Source organism: Plectrocnemia conspersa, unplaced genomic scaffold (genome assembly GCF_051122295.1).
Source record: "Plectrocnemia conspersa isolate PC_06_02 unplaced genomic scaffold, ASM5112229v1 ptg000010l, whole genome shotgun sequence".
In the NCBI taxonomy this organism is placed as follows: domain Eukaryota; kingdom Metazoa; phylum Arthropoda; class Insecta; order Trichoptera; family Polycentropodidae; genus Plectrocnemia; species Plectrocnemia conspersa.
The window spans coordinates 25,560,782-25,576,870 of NW_028277174.1; the positions used below are offsets into that span (position 1 = coordinate 25,560,782).

At 31.0% G+C, this 16,089-nt stretch overlaps 1 protein-coding gene across 50 annotated transcripts in view; it reads left to right on the plus strand.

The window, feature by feature from the left end:
• The window catches only part of LOC148231147 (uncharacterized), a 180,074-nt gene that overhangs the window by 144,885 nt on the left and 19,100 nt on the right, over positions 1-16,089 (plus strand). For 21 of the 50 annotated variants that reach the window (XR_015811161.1, XR_015811169.1, XR_015811162.1 and 18 more), the window contains exon 4: positions 13,605-13,727. The exons of 22 other annotated variants lie outside the window; for them this stretch is intronic. Coding sequence is in view for 20 of the 28 variants with exons in the window: in XM_088195703.1 (XP_088051829.1) it covers positions 13,605-13,727 (123 nt within the window). In the remaining 8 variants the exon portion in view is untranslated. Of the gene's footprint in view, positions 1-6,206; positions 6,419-13,604; positions 13,728-16,089 lie in introns of all 50 variants that reach the window. 7 more of the 50 variants (XM_088195701.1, XM_088195714.1, XM_088195709.1 and 4 more) reach the window with 1 other exon arrangement.

Here is a 16,089-nt window from a genome sequence, read left to right on the forward strand (position 1 = left end):
ATTTACTTTTTCATTTTTCATTATAAAATAATGACATTAAAAACAGCGGTATTATTATACCCACGCACGCGTATAAAGTCGCGAATCTCGTTGCCAACACAGAGGTATCGTATTTAATTATTCAGCAAGATACCCGCACATCCAAACCAGCCCTTAGAAAGTGTCGCCGTTACTTTTTATTTGTTTGCCACTTTGTACGTTGTTGTTGTTCGTTGTTGTTTTTTTTCCCATTTCAAACTTTTATATTTCAGGCGTTTCGGAATTCATCCCGAGGCGCGTTTTCTCCGGCATCTGCGCCTTTCCCGATCCATCATTGTTGAGTGTATCGCTTTTCTCGTATCAATAGGAGAGTCATACCGTGTCATGAAACTCTAATTAAGTTTTAAAGCATCGATGTATGGGTCATTGTTAATATCTTGTGGGTCACAAGTTTGAGCTTCATATTTATCGTTCACGTTAAATATCAAAACTTAATTCTATGCAACATGTGTGTAAGTAATATATCTACAGTTTATGGTGGCTCATTGTAAACTTTGGAAATTTAAACGGAAGTACATAACGTTTCACACTCGCACTCGACGGACGGAAACGCGTCTGCTTTTGACAGACAAATTTACACTTTGAATTTATTCACTCGTCGAGTGCGTTCGGCTCGTTATAGCCAGAGTGTAAATAACAAAACGAAGTGTTATAAATGCTTGTGCCTTGAATTTAATCTTAATTGTTGCGAGGACTTCGGGTGGTTTCGGATTGTTAGCGGTGAATATTTTCTTCGTAGTTTTACAAAATGTTCAAGGAAATCGAAACTTATTAATTCATACAGTCAATCATAAAACCTATATTGTCAAAATGTTTTCGGAGTGTTAATGAAAAATCTCTTTTTTCTCACCACCTGCGCTGAATAAAGCTGTAAATTTGTTTTTTCAATTAAATTTTCGCCCATAAACAGAGTTAGCAAATATACACTTTAAACCATCGATATAAAATATTCTCTATGATCTGCAGTAGCTCATTATCAGAGCATTTTAAATACAAATATGTACAGTCCGTCCAAGATATGAACGCTCATCGTCACAGTATTGGTGAGAAAATATGATAGGGTGACCATGTGAAATTACAAGTGCAATTAATTTTTACTCTTTTAACTTAATGTGTTAAGGGAAGTGTAAAATATCACTTTCTTACTTATTTTGTTTATTTATATACATATTTAACTCAAAAACATGATAGCAGTTTTGGAATCACTCTCCAGGTTGAATATTTGTTCAATATAATAGTTTTAAAAATACCAATAGAATATTACAGGAATTGTTTTATTGATTACAAAATACCATAACATGACAATAATTTAAAATAAAAATAAAACACATTTTCAACATATGGTCACCCTACCCTTAAAACAGCCCTGATTTAGTATTGGTAACATTCTATCAGTGTAAAGAAATTCGCGGAAAACTGTGTATGTATGCATGCATGCGTACACGCAGCCTTATTTCCAACACAACGATTATGAGCGTTAACATCTTGGATGGACTATACGACTTGACCGATTTTAATTAATCCGTAAAATTAAAAATCTATGTAAACACAATCTGTGATAATCGATCAGAATTATAATTATTCAATAATCATGAATTTCGATCTTCCAGATACATTTCAAAAATTGTAAAACATCCATATAGGATTCGAACCCAGGTCTTTCATGTCAATAGTCAGCGACTTAAACCACTCGTATATCATGCAGGTCACTTAAACATTTTTCCTGATTCGCGTTGTGTAAGATACAATGGTTCGTACCATTATCGACCGTTATTGACAATCCGTCACTTCAAATAGAGATCTGCAATTGCGTCCCTTATTCTTATCCGATACAACCAGGACGACAGCGCTCGAGAACTCTCCCCTAACACAAACCATCCAGCGTTTCAGACACGATAGCTACGAGGAACGATTTATGAAACACGGTACATGTTACATTTTCGTGTGCGCCATTTCTCTTTTTTAATTATTTATTAGTATAATCAGGTTCGGTCGATGAGATATTTTTCCTTTTGCTTGCTCGCGTGTTAAATGACGAGAGTGGGAGAGAGATAAGAGCGTGCAATTGCACGCTCTTATCTCTCAGTTACTCTCGTCACTTACATAACACGCTAGCGAGCGAAAAGAAAAATATCTAAACGATTGGACCTGAGTATAATTAAACATTTAATCTGCATTTTGAAGTGCCAGTAAGAGTTGTTGTTGCTTTAATTTTTTAATATTTCGAACAATATAAAGATAAAAACCTTTTTGGACTATTTTTAAGTTCGCATACAATCAAATTTTATAGCGAAAGTCACCATACATTTTTACTATCTGCCGAGTGTTTTTTCCTTATCTGATTATTAATTTAGTTTTTAGATTACCAAAGGCCGACTAGAGTAATTAAGAAAATCGGAAACAATTATTTTCCATTAAAATATTTCTGATCTCTATTAAAAGCTTTCAAAAAAGCATGCATATTTTAGAATATCTGGCACGGACTGACCTCTTTTATGCAGCGGTATAAAAAAATGCAGCAATTGTATAAGATTAAAAAATATTCGTACAAATTAATTTTTAAATAATAAATTTTCTCAATATCGGATACGAATATTCTCGTCAAATTAGCAAAAGACGATATATTGGATTTCGGCAATTAAAGTGTTAAATAATTTTTACTGTGTTTTATAATTATTTGCAGCGTTGATTATTCAACAATACATTATTACTACTATCTTCGATGTGCTTTTTTACTATTTGTTAATAAAATAATAATGTAAGATATTTTGCATGAATTATTTTTTTACAAAAAATCTTAGGTTTTTTATATTTTTTTAGACTTTTAAACCATTAATATTAATGAATATATTATCTTATGAATTTAAATAAAAATAAACCGAGAGATTTATTTTAGTACTGTGTATTTGTGATTCAAATGTAATGTATCTAAGGTAGTGCTTTATATATTTGAAGCTTTAAAAAATTAAATACAATAATTGGATAAAATAAATTTAAACAGCAAGCTTTCTGCCATTAGTGCTTTATGCGTAAAAGCGTCAAAAATTCACGGCCATCTTTCTTTTGTACAATAATGTACTACGTATTTCACGTGAATGTTTTAACTTCATGAATATTCATGTTAATCGCTGTTCTCTGGCCTCGTTTTATAAATTTTATACTATTTTTTCCCTTCGAGCGTTTAATAAAACAGTGAACAGTATTTATATACACATTTCGCTTCATATGTGTGTGTCATATGCGAAAACAGCTTGAGTTGCTTGTTTGTGTTATTGATTGAAACACAACCCTTGTCCGGTCTCTAATCTTTTTATCCGTATTTTCTTCATTGGTTCTTTTTACAGCGTTTTCTGCTTTATACATAATGTCACAGACTGTTTTAGACACGATATCTTAAAAAATAATCCTCGTGTGCTGTAGTATTTATTTTATAAATGCAGAATCTGATTTTTATTTTTTTTATTACGAATAAAATCATGTAGATATTTTAGAGCTAGTTATAGAACACAAAAACCTTTAAATCACTGTTTATGCAGAGCATTTTAGGTGATCCTGTTTAGTTCTACACTCAAATATTATTTTGGTCTTTGCTGGATTGTATTCTGATTATACAAAAATAAAATCGATTATTTAATGATGACCGACAGCAAAATGGTAGCTGACGTTGCTTTTCATTGTAAATATTTTATTTTTTACTAGACAACCAATATTTTCGATCACATCGTCCTTGAAGCATAGATTTACACCCAAACTTTATTTCGTCCATCAAGATGCTGGATTGTTATTAGCTTATGCACATATATTCGCTATAGTAACGAAAAATATAAATTTATCAATCTATCGATAAACTTAATCTCACTTAAACCCTATTTTTTTAATATGGTTTCCTAGTTTTTCTTAACCCTATGAATAAATATTTAACTTATAAGGTGTTCCAAAAGCTAATTTAACTCAACATGAGATGATTAAATCCACGGCCTAACACAGATGGTACTAGATGCACAATTTATTTTTGTGAGGTTATGCTAACTATTTTAAGTGTCTCTATAAAGTTTAAGATTAATCTGTTGATTTATGACTTTTGTGGATTATTATTATCATCAAATATCTGCACAAAAGGGCTTAACGCCAAAGACATGATATTTTGGGAATACTTTGTCCTTGATGTACAACGGTAGCTCATTTTAAGTTGATTTTAGTAATGGAAAGCCTGCAACTGCTATGATTTAATCTAAGTATTGTCATGGCAGATCTTTTCGGGAAATAGTAGAAGCTTTGGATATAATATATATTATGAACGGGTTAACCCTTTGAGCAGTATCGCAGTACATGTACGGCGATCGATCTATTACTCTTTTGAGGTACCCCAAATAGTTATATATTCACATATATAACTAAATAAATAATAAATGAAAAACATTAAATTTATAAAATATTTTTTTAAATTGATAAATCAACTTAAAAATATATATTATATAAAAATGATTTTTATAGAAAATAATACCAGTAAATTAAAGAGTATGAAATAAATGAGCATAACAAAAAATATTTTATATTAATTTTTATAAAAAAAATATTGAGAGCCTCTGAATTGATATAAAAAATCCACAAAAGCTCAATATTATATAAAAAAATATGTAAAATAAATTATCAAAATTTAATAATAGAAAAGCGTTAAATTTTTTTTTCAAACATACTAATACAAACATGTAGTAAAATAAATCAAAGCAATAAAACAATAAATGCAATATAAAATAATAATAAATAAATAACAACAGATATATTTATAGAAAAATACGTAAAATTATCTCACTCCCAGGTGTATATTAACAAATTAAAAAAGGTGTGAAAATTAACTCACTACTTAAAGAGTTAAAAAGAGTTGAGTTATGCGTCAGGAATGTCAAACATTGCTGATGTGTTTATAGGATATTTGTTACTACCGATCAGATATGGGTTTACTACTATCAGCCTAAATTAAATAGTGGAAGAATAGGTGTTCATCAACTCCAACAATAAAAACAACAGTAGTACCGTCCGCTAGCAAAGGGACTTTTAACCTTTTGGACGCGTTAATCAAAAATAAATTGTTTTTTGAAAACTGCACAAAACTGTGTTTAAATTTTCTGATTTTTTAAATTTTAATTTATTTATTTGAAATTATATATTATGTTTATTCACAAAAAAATTTTTTTCTTAACAGTATTTTTTTCACTGATTTTTGCGTAAAGAGATAAAAAATCAATCTGGTTACTTTAGACAATTTACGCGCTCAGAGGGTTGAGAGAATATGTATTGATAATGGATAACCTTAATTAGGTTCAAACCTCAACAGGATAATACTATTCTAATTTGTTAAATCAACTTCATGAATAAATTAAAAGAAGGCAACCTGGAATGCTAATGAAAGGTCTAGTGTTCCATCAAGATAACGCTCCAGCACACAGATCAGTGGTTGTGATGGCTAAAATTAATCGGGGCGGCTTTAAATTGATACTACATTGTCTGTACATCTATATCCGGACCCCAAACAACAAACGAGAGGGCGACGATTTTATTCTACCGAATAATTTGTAGCAACCGTGACGATTTAGCTAATGTAGGGACTTAAAAAGAGAATCTCTGTGTTAGACCGCAAAGTTTTTAATCTATCCTCGCATATGTATAACCCTAAATAAACAATATTAAAATAAACTTTTGATCGACTTTCAATAATCATAAGCTATTTGAGGTATGTTAACTTTCGATGTATGAAGCTTTGGAATATAAACATGTTTGAGAATATGTACTACTATACTTCTTTAAAGTTATCTTATTACCCTATAATTATAGAATCGATAGTATCGACATCCTATCGCAATAATTAAAATATGAATGTATTTTTAGTCTCCAATGAAGTAAAACCGCTTGAATTGCTTGTTTGTCCTATCGATCGAAACACGACCCCCCATTGTCCAATATTTCTAATATTATTTGTCCGTATTATCCTCGTGAAGCTTCGCTTCGTTACTTTGGCTCACTTTACCATTTTGGCTTATGATCATTATTTTTGGTTGTTGTTCTTTGTCGTTGTCCAGTTGGCGATCACTGCTTTTGTCACTACTACTACTATTTTGTTTCTTTTCTTTGGAATGAGAGAGTCACGTGGCCGACGTGGTTTGTTGCAGATGAGCGACCGGTGAGCTGCGGCTGCGATGGCCAGCAGTGTGGCCCCCGCGCCCACGGACGAGGCGTCGCGCGGGCCTTCGCCCCCGGGGGCCCCCGAGCACATCACGCGCCTCTTCCCAAAGTGTAGGCCTCGCGCCGACCTCAACCTCAATCCTAGACGTCCCAACCACCACCACCACAGCACAACCAATACAGAAACCAATAGTGACAGGTACATGTCATTCAAGTCTGTCGTGTGTTAATGCTACTTTTTTCTATTAAAAGGAGATCTATAACTTCACGATCTTTCGATACTGTTTCTAAGCTGAATAATTCGCTCTGTTATTAGTCGTCTTATATGCTAAAATTTACCGGCCGCAATAGGCAAAAGTTTGATAAGCATATGTAAATGAACACATGTACGGAAAAAAGTTGTTCGAGGGAGATTTTTTATGTGTTGTATGTTTTGATAGTAAACAGAAAATTTCAGTTTTGAATTTAAATACATTTATAAATAGATTGACATTATATTGTCATAAGGCTTTTGGCATATAAGAGCTTGACTGCTCTCTTTGTATACATATTGGACATTCAATTCATTAGTAATATTATTTAGTTACTTTGAAAATCTATTAAATTTGTGGCTCAGATGCTGCTGTAATTATGGAACGTATTTAAAAAAATGTTTTAGGAATTTTAGCATGCATATTTTAAATGTCGTGGAGATGTACAAAATGCATCTGCTAAGTTAAACATACCTAATTATTCATAAGTATATTCATAGTCACTGCTTTAGTGTGTCAGCAACACGGTCACTAATCTCTCACGCTTCTTAAAGACATGATAAAGTTTACCGATTCTAAAATCTAGGTCGGTGTATCGACTTTCAAAAAGCATTCAACGAAGTTTATCACAAACTTCTTATTTGCAAGCTAAGCAACTTAGCTTTTCTTGGGTTACTTGAATATCCTTCGTCAGTATTTAAACTATGGCATTAATAATTCTGATGTCTAAGCTTTTTTTGAAGTCACTCTAAACGAGACAAAAAAAATGTTTTTTTGCTGTTTGTGATACATATTTGTATATGCATAAGTATTATTTGTTTAAAAAAGCATATAAAAAATAATTAAAATACATATTTTTTGTTATATTTATTTATTTATTTTATACAAAAAAAGCGATTTTAAAATTATATTATAAAAATAAGTATACATATTGTATTTTTGCTGAGCAAAATAATTTTTTAGTAAAATCAAGGCATTTATGAACGAATTTATTTCAATTGTTTGAGTATACTGTTTCACTTTCCGTTGATGTTGGCTTAATTGTGAGCAAAGATTTATATATTTATTTTAATTATATATTTTTTTTTGTGTATTGAAATAATACAATCGTGACGCATTGGGGTAACCTGTTAAGTTACGGTTATCTTAATTTAATTTAAATAAATAAAACATTCAGATTTTGAGCCAATTCTCCGGTTAGTTACAAAAAGCGTCGACTACATTCATACTTTTTCACCGGATTATTTGTATAATTATTTTTCGATTGTCAGCATCATATTTATAAAATCAAAATGCAGTAATTATTCTATGCATTACTTATTTTAGCATCCGATTCCAAAGTAACTGAATTTTAAAAAGTCGTTTTTATTAACTTTCTCTATTTCTCAAATATATTTATATTTTTGGGAGCAACTTCAAAAAAATGTGAAAAAAATTTCGATTCGACTCTAACATAAATCTTTCCGTTCCAGAATCATTAATTATTGGTATATTGAGAGGTTTTTTCAGACAATTTATGAAATACCAATATTCTGAAAATTAACAACTTGTCTATGAACTGATATAGGCGATACGTTGAGCTTTTGTGCTAGCTTCTGTATCGGTAATCTCAGACCTGCTGTGATGGCTGCCCTAATATCCTCACTAACAACCCCGAAGGATTACTCGTCCTTCAATATGCAATGTCAAAATTCCCAGAGCGAAATTTTTAGTATCATATTTGACACGTTATAAATTTAATGACATCCTTGCCCATTGCATTACATGTGTTTTTAACCACTAGTGACGCATTATGACCGAGTTGAAACCCCTAAAGCATAACATAGCTTAACTTAGATTACTTATTCTTAACTGCCATTGTTGATTTAAGGTTGTAAATATCGAAACAAAGAATATTCCGTTACTAAATAGCATTATTAATACGACTACTGTTAATAAACATCTAAAGAATAGAGAAATTATTATTAATTTATAGAAAATTATACATGATACTAAAAAATAATAGCGGCATTCGTTGGCAATACATTCTCCGGGTTATATCAAGCGGAATGGATCTTTTCTTTCAAATCCTTAAACGATCGAAGACGATGTTTGAAAACGAATATTCTCATAATACGCTTGAACAACAAAGCAACGATGTTCGCTGGTCTGACTCGACGTCAGTGCTTGATAATGATCTAATTTTTTTAATATACAAAACAATTCGTACACATTTGTAATATGTATGTATGTGTATGGAATGTTTTAAAAATATTATATAAAGTCAATCACGACGCATTGAAAATACATGTGAATTTATAATGAATAAATAATATATCTCAAAATAAATTTTCCGTACATAAATGTGTTTATACGTTCGAGCTTTAGTACTATGTAGTCTGAACATGCTCGTCAGATTACATGTGCCATCAAGATTCTAGCAAACTATTGCCGTTGGCGGCCGCGTGAACGCAGTTCTTCCATTCTTGCGCTCTTTTCTGTAACTATCTGTTCTTGTTACACAGACTGTCTAATAAAATACACAAATACACAAAAAATACATTGTTACAAAACATCTTAAAAGTGTATTGAATTTTTCAACGTTTTAATTATGACGGCAGTTAATTTATAAAAATGTTGTTCAGTAACAGCTATTAAATTAATTAAGGATGCCTGCTGATTAATTTGTTTTTATTACGCAATAAAATTAAAGGACACGATTTAATTATTGGAAGGGTTTTATAACACATTTATTCTATGTTTATTAATCAATTAAAAATTGCGCAGTATTATATAATAATTAAACAATTAAACTTTGTATATACCTCAATCTCAATTATTTACGTCTGCGATTGAAGGCAGGGTAATTGTAGTTACGCAATAAACTAGTTTATTAACAATAAATTTTGTTCAGTCAAATATAACGGCTGCTTTGATTGTTACGCTTTACAACTTAATTTAATTTCATAATTAGCTATAAATATATATTTTATTAATGGTTGAAGTCCTTAAATTTTAACTCACGCTTTATTGCGTCCCATATAATCGTGTTAATATCTACATGTATTATAGTACATGCTTTAATAACAGTTTCATTTATTTTTATTACATTATCCAGAAGAATATGGCTCAATTATATACAGCGTCTAGAAATATGGAGTTTTTCCTTCGGCGGCTTAATTAATGTCAACATTTGTTTCGTTCGTCTTTCGTAGTTTACACAATTGATTGCCGCGCCGAAGGAGATGAGGGATGGTGGTTACCATCCCTTTATTTTACAACAGAAAATACATTGAAACGTTTATACGCTAGTGTCGGTTATAAAACAGTAAAAAATCGTTGTGCGAGCAGGTGGTCTGTTTGCGATTCACGCGTTTATAACTTTTCAAACTCGGAAAATATAATGATTTATATCCATACCCAAAACTTATAACATTTAAATCGACGTTAAAGTTTACACTGGGCCGAGTACTAAATCAGTTTAGTACTCGGCCGAGTAATAGGAAAATATTTTTACTATATTCAACGATAACTTGTGATATGTTTCATAACAAATATCAACAAATATCCTTACCCGTAGCTTATAACATTTTGTTTTTTTGCCAATCTCGATTCACTGTAATTAACCTAATGTTTTTTTTTCTAATTTTGCTTTGAAAATATTGTACAAGTAGACGTTATATATACATGTTTTGAAAAGGCATTTGATGAAGTCAGTCACGATTTAATTTAAAAAAATAATGTAATTTCAAAGTTTCTGGAGGTCGCACGAAAATATTCTTAAATTACTTGACTCATTTTCAGAGTAATTTGTGTCTGTCTTCTTATCATGTTTTTATTTATATATATGTTTTATACTATTAGCCATCGTCCCGCATTGTATTAACCTGTCATGTTACAATCATCTTCATTTTAATAAATAAATAAAAATAAATTTACGTTAATGTTGAAGTGCTCGACCTGCTAGTTTACACTCGGCCGAGTACTAAATCAGTCTTTAGTACTCGGCCGAGCACTTGGAAAATTTTTTTATAATCAACTTTCATGACAAACTCTATTAATACGCTAGTATGCTTATCAAAGTTATTCAGAATAATGAAAGGTTGCAATTGTTATGAACTATCCAAATGGCTAAACGCAGTGATATTATTAAGTTAAAATGAATACGATATTTTATTTGTGATATCTAAATATTAAAATAGCCGCTAGCTTAGTCACTAATTGTCAATCCTTGATATCGATCGCCATAGTTGAATAAATTAAAGAGGGATCGTGTCATATGCGTGACGATAAGGACAGATTGTCTATTTCTGTCACCTCGCGTACGGTATACTACCTTCTTTAGTTCATGTAGCACTGACAATCGATTTACACCTGTACGAATCGCGCAAAATTATTATTATATTTAATTCAATAATTAAAATTTTGTGTCAATATGAGGTGATTAATTATAATTTTAATTATATTTATATGTATTCTCATGACTTTTCGTTGGTAAATAATGATTGTTATCGTGATAATGTTCTTATCAAACTTCCGACGAAGTGGCGAACGAGGACATTATCGTTTTGGCCTTCTATAAGCGAATACCAATATTTTTCGGTGTCAAAGAGTTGTGACGATAGAAGTGATTTAGTGGGGCCAGAACCTACTGGACCGCGTTCCGTTACAATTTTTTTGTAGATCAAAAAAATATTTTTGCAAAAGAAGAAACAGATCTTCCGTCTAACATCTGTTTCTTCGTTCAAGAAGATCAAATAATTTAAACATATCTAACAAATCATTGTTAGAAGATCTGCACAGCTCACGTATAGCAAGTAAATAATTTTTGTTTTATTTTTTTAAAATAGAAAACAGCAAAACAATATTTAAAAAAAACATTAAAAAATTTTTATGAATTTTTAAAAAATTTTTTTTTTGTTGATTTTTATTTTTTTAATAAAATAATTAAAAATTTTGTAGTAATCTATTTTTTATTTCTTTGTATTTTTAAATTTTATTATTTATTTTTTTATTTTTAAAAAATGGCACACGGTAAAAAGTTTGCATGGTAAAATTTTCACACGGTAAAATGTACACGTTGAAACGGATACGGTAAAATGACCGCGAATCTCGGTAAATATCTATTATATTTTTAAGTTATGATGAAACACTAAAAAGCGCACAAACTATAAACTTTATAAGCTTTATAGTATAAAGCATTAAAATTATTTGTTATAAAATATTTCGTTTGATTTAATATACAAAAAAAATAATGATTGTTTATAGTTATTGCATTCATTCTGTAGTTTAGTATGTGTTAAATTTAGTCGTAAAGATTGGTATAAAGATTTGAATAATAAACTTATCCCTCTATTTTGTTCGTTTTACATTTTTTTTAAATACCATAGTTAGTTCCATACATGAACCGTGGTGATGTATAAACGCAATAGCTTACTCATATTTCTTTCACGTGACCTACATCTGGAACATCTTCCGCTGCTCATGCAGTGTGTTCTGAGTTGCTTCCTAAAATGCATGCGTGCGCTGAAGATTTTGCTCGTTTACTTTATAAGTTAAAGAATCGTTTAAAATACTATTCGATCGTTTTACCCTAGATCTACGCAATATTTAGCAAATCAAGGGATAAGTTTATATACTATTTATTCAAGTTTCGAATATTTGAAAGATTGCACAAAAGTTATATGTATATTAAAAAAATTTTGAAAAAACATCCGTTTGTACGCAACAAAAACGACCTATTTCTCAATCATATTGTAACGTGCGACAAAAAGTGGTGTTCAGATTTTTGCGGACACTGATTATTTTGGACATTTGACAAAAAAATATTTTTTTAATATTATAATAAAAAATATAAGGTAAACTATTGGATTGTTGACTTTTTAACTATGGGGTTCAATGAAGCAATCGTCTTTAATTAAATCCAATGAATCTATATTTTTATTTTGTGCAAAAACGTTTAATTATTTTTTCAAAATATTCTTTGTTGCTATTTCGCTTATTTTTATAACATAATTTAACTAGTTGACGTCTATAAAAATGGACTATTAAATTAATTTATTTTTATTAAATCTTTCGTTGTAACCTGATAGCCATAAACCCAATGTGTTACAACGAGTAAGTCAATCATATCTAATGCATACCTACAAATATAACCAACCACCAGACTGAAAGTCTTGGAATCGGTGACATCTATATTAAAAAATATAAATTACAATGTGTTTTTTAATAATAGCGCCTTTTTTATAAATAAATATTCGAGTGCTGCTGCCGGGGCTTGAACCCCCAACCTCAGAGTTACTAGTCTGAGACGTTACGGACTACGCTATTCCGACGTTTTGGCGGCAGCCTTTATGAAAATAAATGGCAAATTTCGGATGTGATCAACAAATAAAAATTACTGGGTACACAGATTCAATGCGGGCTAAATTTTTACCCTCTGATTTGCGCAATTCACCGACAAAGTCATTCCCAAATATGAGCCCAAACTTTATTTTTATTACATGTATTATGATGTATTGAATATGCGGATGACAACATGGAGCGGTCTTATTACCTTTTTCTATTTTTGTCTAAATCCGTTCGAAAAAACCGTAATAAAATATAATAGTATTGACATATAATAAAATTAATCCCTTGTTTAACTTCAAACATTTTTTTCTATTGTCTTGTCCATTTTCATTACAACGTAGTTTTACGTTACTTTTATGAAATTAATATTTTATTATTTCAAGTAAAATATCATTAGTTAAACAATAAGCAACATGAAGAAGTATAAATTAATAGTTTCGTCGGATTATGATTTATTTCAATATATCAATGAAAATGTGAAATTATTATGAACCAGTAACAAAATTATATTATTGAAATAATAGAGAAATTGGTAAAGTGTTGATTTGGGCGCGAAGTGTTCATGAGGTTACAACTATCAGTCTGTATAGTGTATATATTATAAATTATAGATAGCATCTTATTTAACAGAAACGGCACAAGTCAACCGCACACAAGTAAAATCGTTTTACGTAAGGGTCTCGTTCTTTTTATGAGATAAATATAAAAAACTGTCGTTTTTATTCGCGACACGCGTACGCTTTTCTTTCGTCGATTTTCAAAACTTGAGTTGTAAGTTCTTTGGCAATTTTGGCTGATGGTTAGGTGGCAAGGGACCGACGGAGGGACGCCGCCCTCGGAGGAGGACAGGCGCCAGGGCAACTGCGACTCTGATCAGGTCATCGTCCTGAACTCGAAGCAGGGCTCGTACAAGCTGAGGGACTCGAGGTATGGCAGGTCACAACAATCAAAGACTGCACGAATCATCAATGCACGAGTCGATGATAAATTGACTGAAATAGGCAGATAATAAACACCTTCGTTTATAGGTTTTGCAATATTTATAATGCGGGACACGCGACTTCGACTGTAAAGCATGTCTCCTTTTATTGTCCTCGAGGGAGTGTCTTTTTAATAGTCTACGACCATTGTTTTGAAGTAAACTTGAAACATAGGAGCGAATGGGTCAATTTTGTACGTTATAAAAATGTTCCCTGAACAAAATATATTATATAAAATCATAGCAGGAACCCTTGAATGAAAACAATACATCTATAAATTTTTAAAATATTTATAATGCTCAAATCTTTTCCAACCTTACTCCAAGTCTAACATTGCTTTGATTTTGAGGTCATTTATGGCATAATTATTGTATTATAGAGTTCTCTTTCATAAAATACAAAATGCATTTTATAAACTGTAAAAATAATACGGTGAAAAATTTAATAAAAAAATTAATTAGTCGTAGGAATTTATGGCAATCTGTAACTCATTATATTGTACTTAATTTATTTTAAATTTATAGTAAAATAACCTGATCCAAAAAGGCAGGGATTAACAATAGGAAATTATTGAATAAGGTTGGATGAGATAAAATAAAATTTGAGTAATTAGTAATATTTTACTTACCTCGTTCCTAAAAAATAGATAATTACTCTCTTTTCATTCAGTTAAAAATAATAAAGTGGCGTTTATAATTTCACATTCACCTCTCAACAATTCATCTCATCAATAGAAATATTATTTGAATTGGTACATTAAAAAAATAGTATTTATTTAATGGTTATAAGTTATGTTTTTACATTTTGTGGTAGGCTATGTTCATAAAGACTTTCTAAAAGTCTATAAAAAAATTCTACATCAGCATGATACAATATGATCCAATTCGAGCTCCTATATTAGCAGCACTGTAAACCAGACAGCTGTCAATAATCACGCGTGTTCAAAGTGTCAAATGTTAGTTTGTATTAACACATTTACGAAATGGATCGCTCAACACGTTATATTTGTTCTACAGAAAAACAATTTTGTACGAACTGTGTATCGAAATTTACGGGAAGATTATAGTAAATTTCATTAAATTTCACTAAGCGAACAATCCGCAACGTAGCGTTAGAGATAATGTAAGGTATGTGAATCAACAAGAGTGAAAGTGTGGCCGAAGACACAGAATTGTCGATTCGTCGGCGTTCGCAGCTTTTGGGCTATCCTTATGGCTCTCTTTGGCGAATTTTGCATCTGGACTTACACCAAATCCCGTATAAAATTCAGATAACACAAGAACTGAATCCCAGAGACCATGGACAGCAAATAATTTACGCAGATTAAGTGTTAGAGCGACAGAAACAATTTTCTGAAAATTTTAAATTTTATTTGAAAAATCAGCATCAATATGCTGATTTTTCAAATAAAATCTTCTTCTCTGATCAAACACATTTTCGCCTCTCTAGGTATGTTAATAAACAAAATTACCGATGAAAAACAATATGTAATTCACGAACATACACAAAAAGTGACTGTTTGGTGCACATTGTAGCCAGGAGGCGTCATTAGGCCTTACTTTTTTTAAAACGATGAACAGTTAATAGTGAGTACTATAAAAGCGCATGATAACCGATTATTTTTGGCACGAAATCTAAGATATTGATGTGGAAGACATGTGATTCCAACAAGATGGCGCAACTTGTCACACATCGGGATGTTTTGATGACGTCAACTGGCCGCCAAGATCATGCAATTTAATGCCGTTGGATTTTTTGTGGGGTTGCGCTATCGTGTCTACGCCGACAAACCCGAAACGATAGAGCACCTAAAAACCAACATCCGCCAAGTTATAGGCGAGATACCGCCCCGAAATGTTCGAAAAAGTCATCGAAAGAATCAGCTGCTGTAAAAAGTCCAGAGGCCGCCATTTAAATGATATTATTTTTCATAATTAATGAAATACATCAAATGTTCGATTAAAAAAAAAATCGAAGATTTTGAAACTAAAGTTGGACCATCCTTTATAAACGTGCTTGAAAATCCATATTTATACGCAGAAAGTATTGCCAATACAAAAAGGATCGCATATAATACGATATGGAATGCGCCGACAAGTACATGAACTCTAGATTGTATATTTCATACAAATTACAGCATTGCCAAGTCTATCGATTTGTTAATTATTGATATTTAAAATATATTTAGTAGATAATAACCAAAAACATTACACTGATCAGATAATGAAAACCAAGAAGGACAAAGGAAAGATTTTCACTTTCATCAAGAACTTTCAACACTTCGCTTCCGACTTGGAATAAACGAAAGT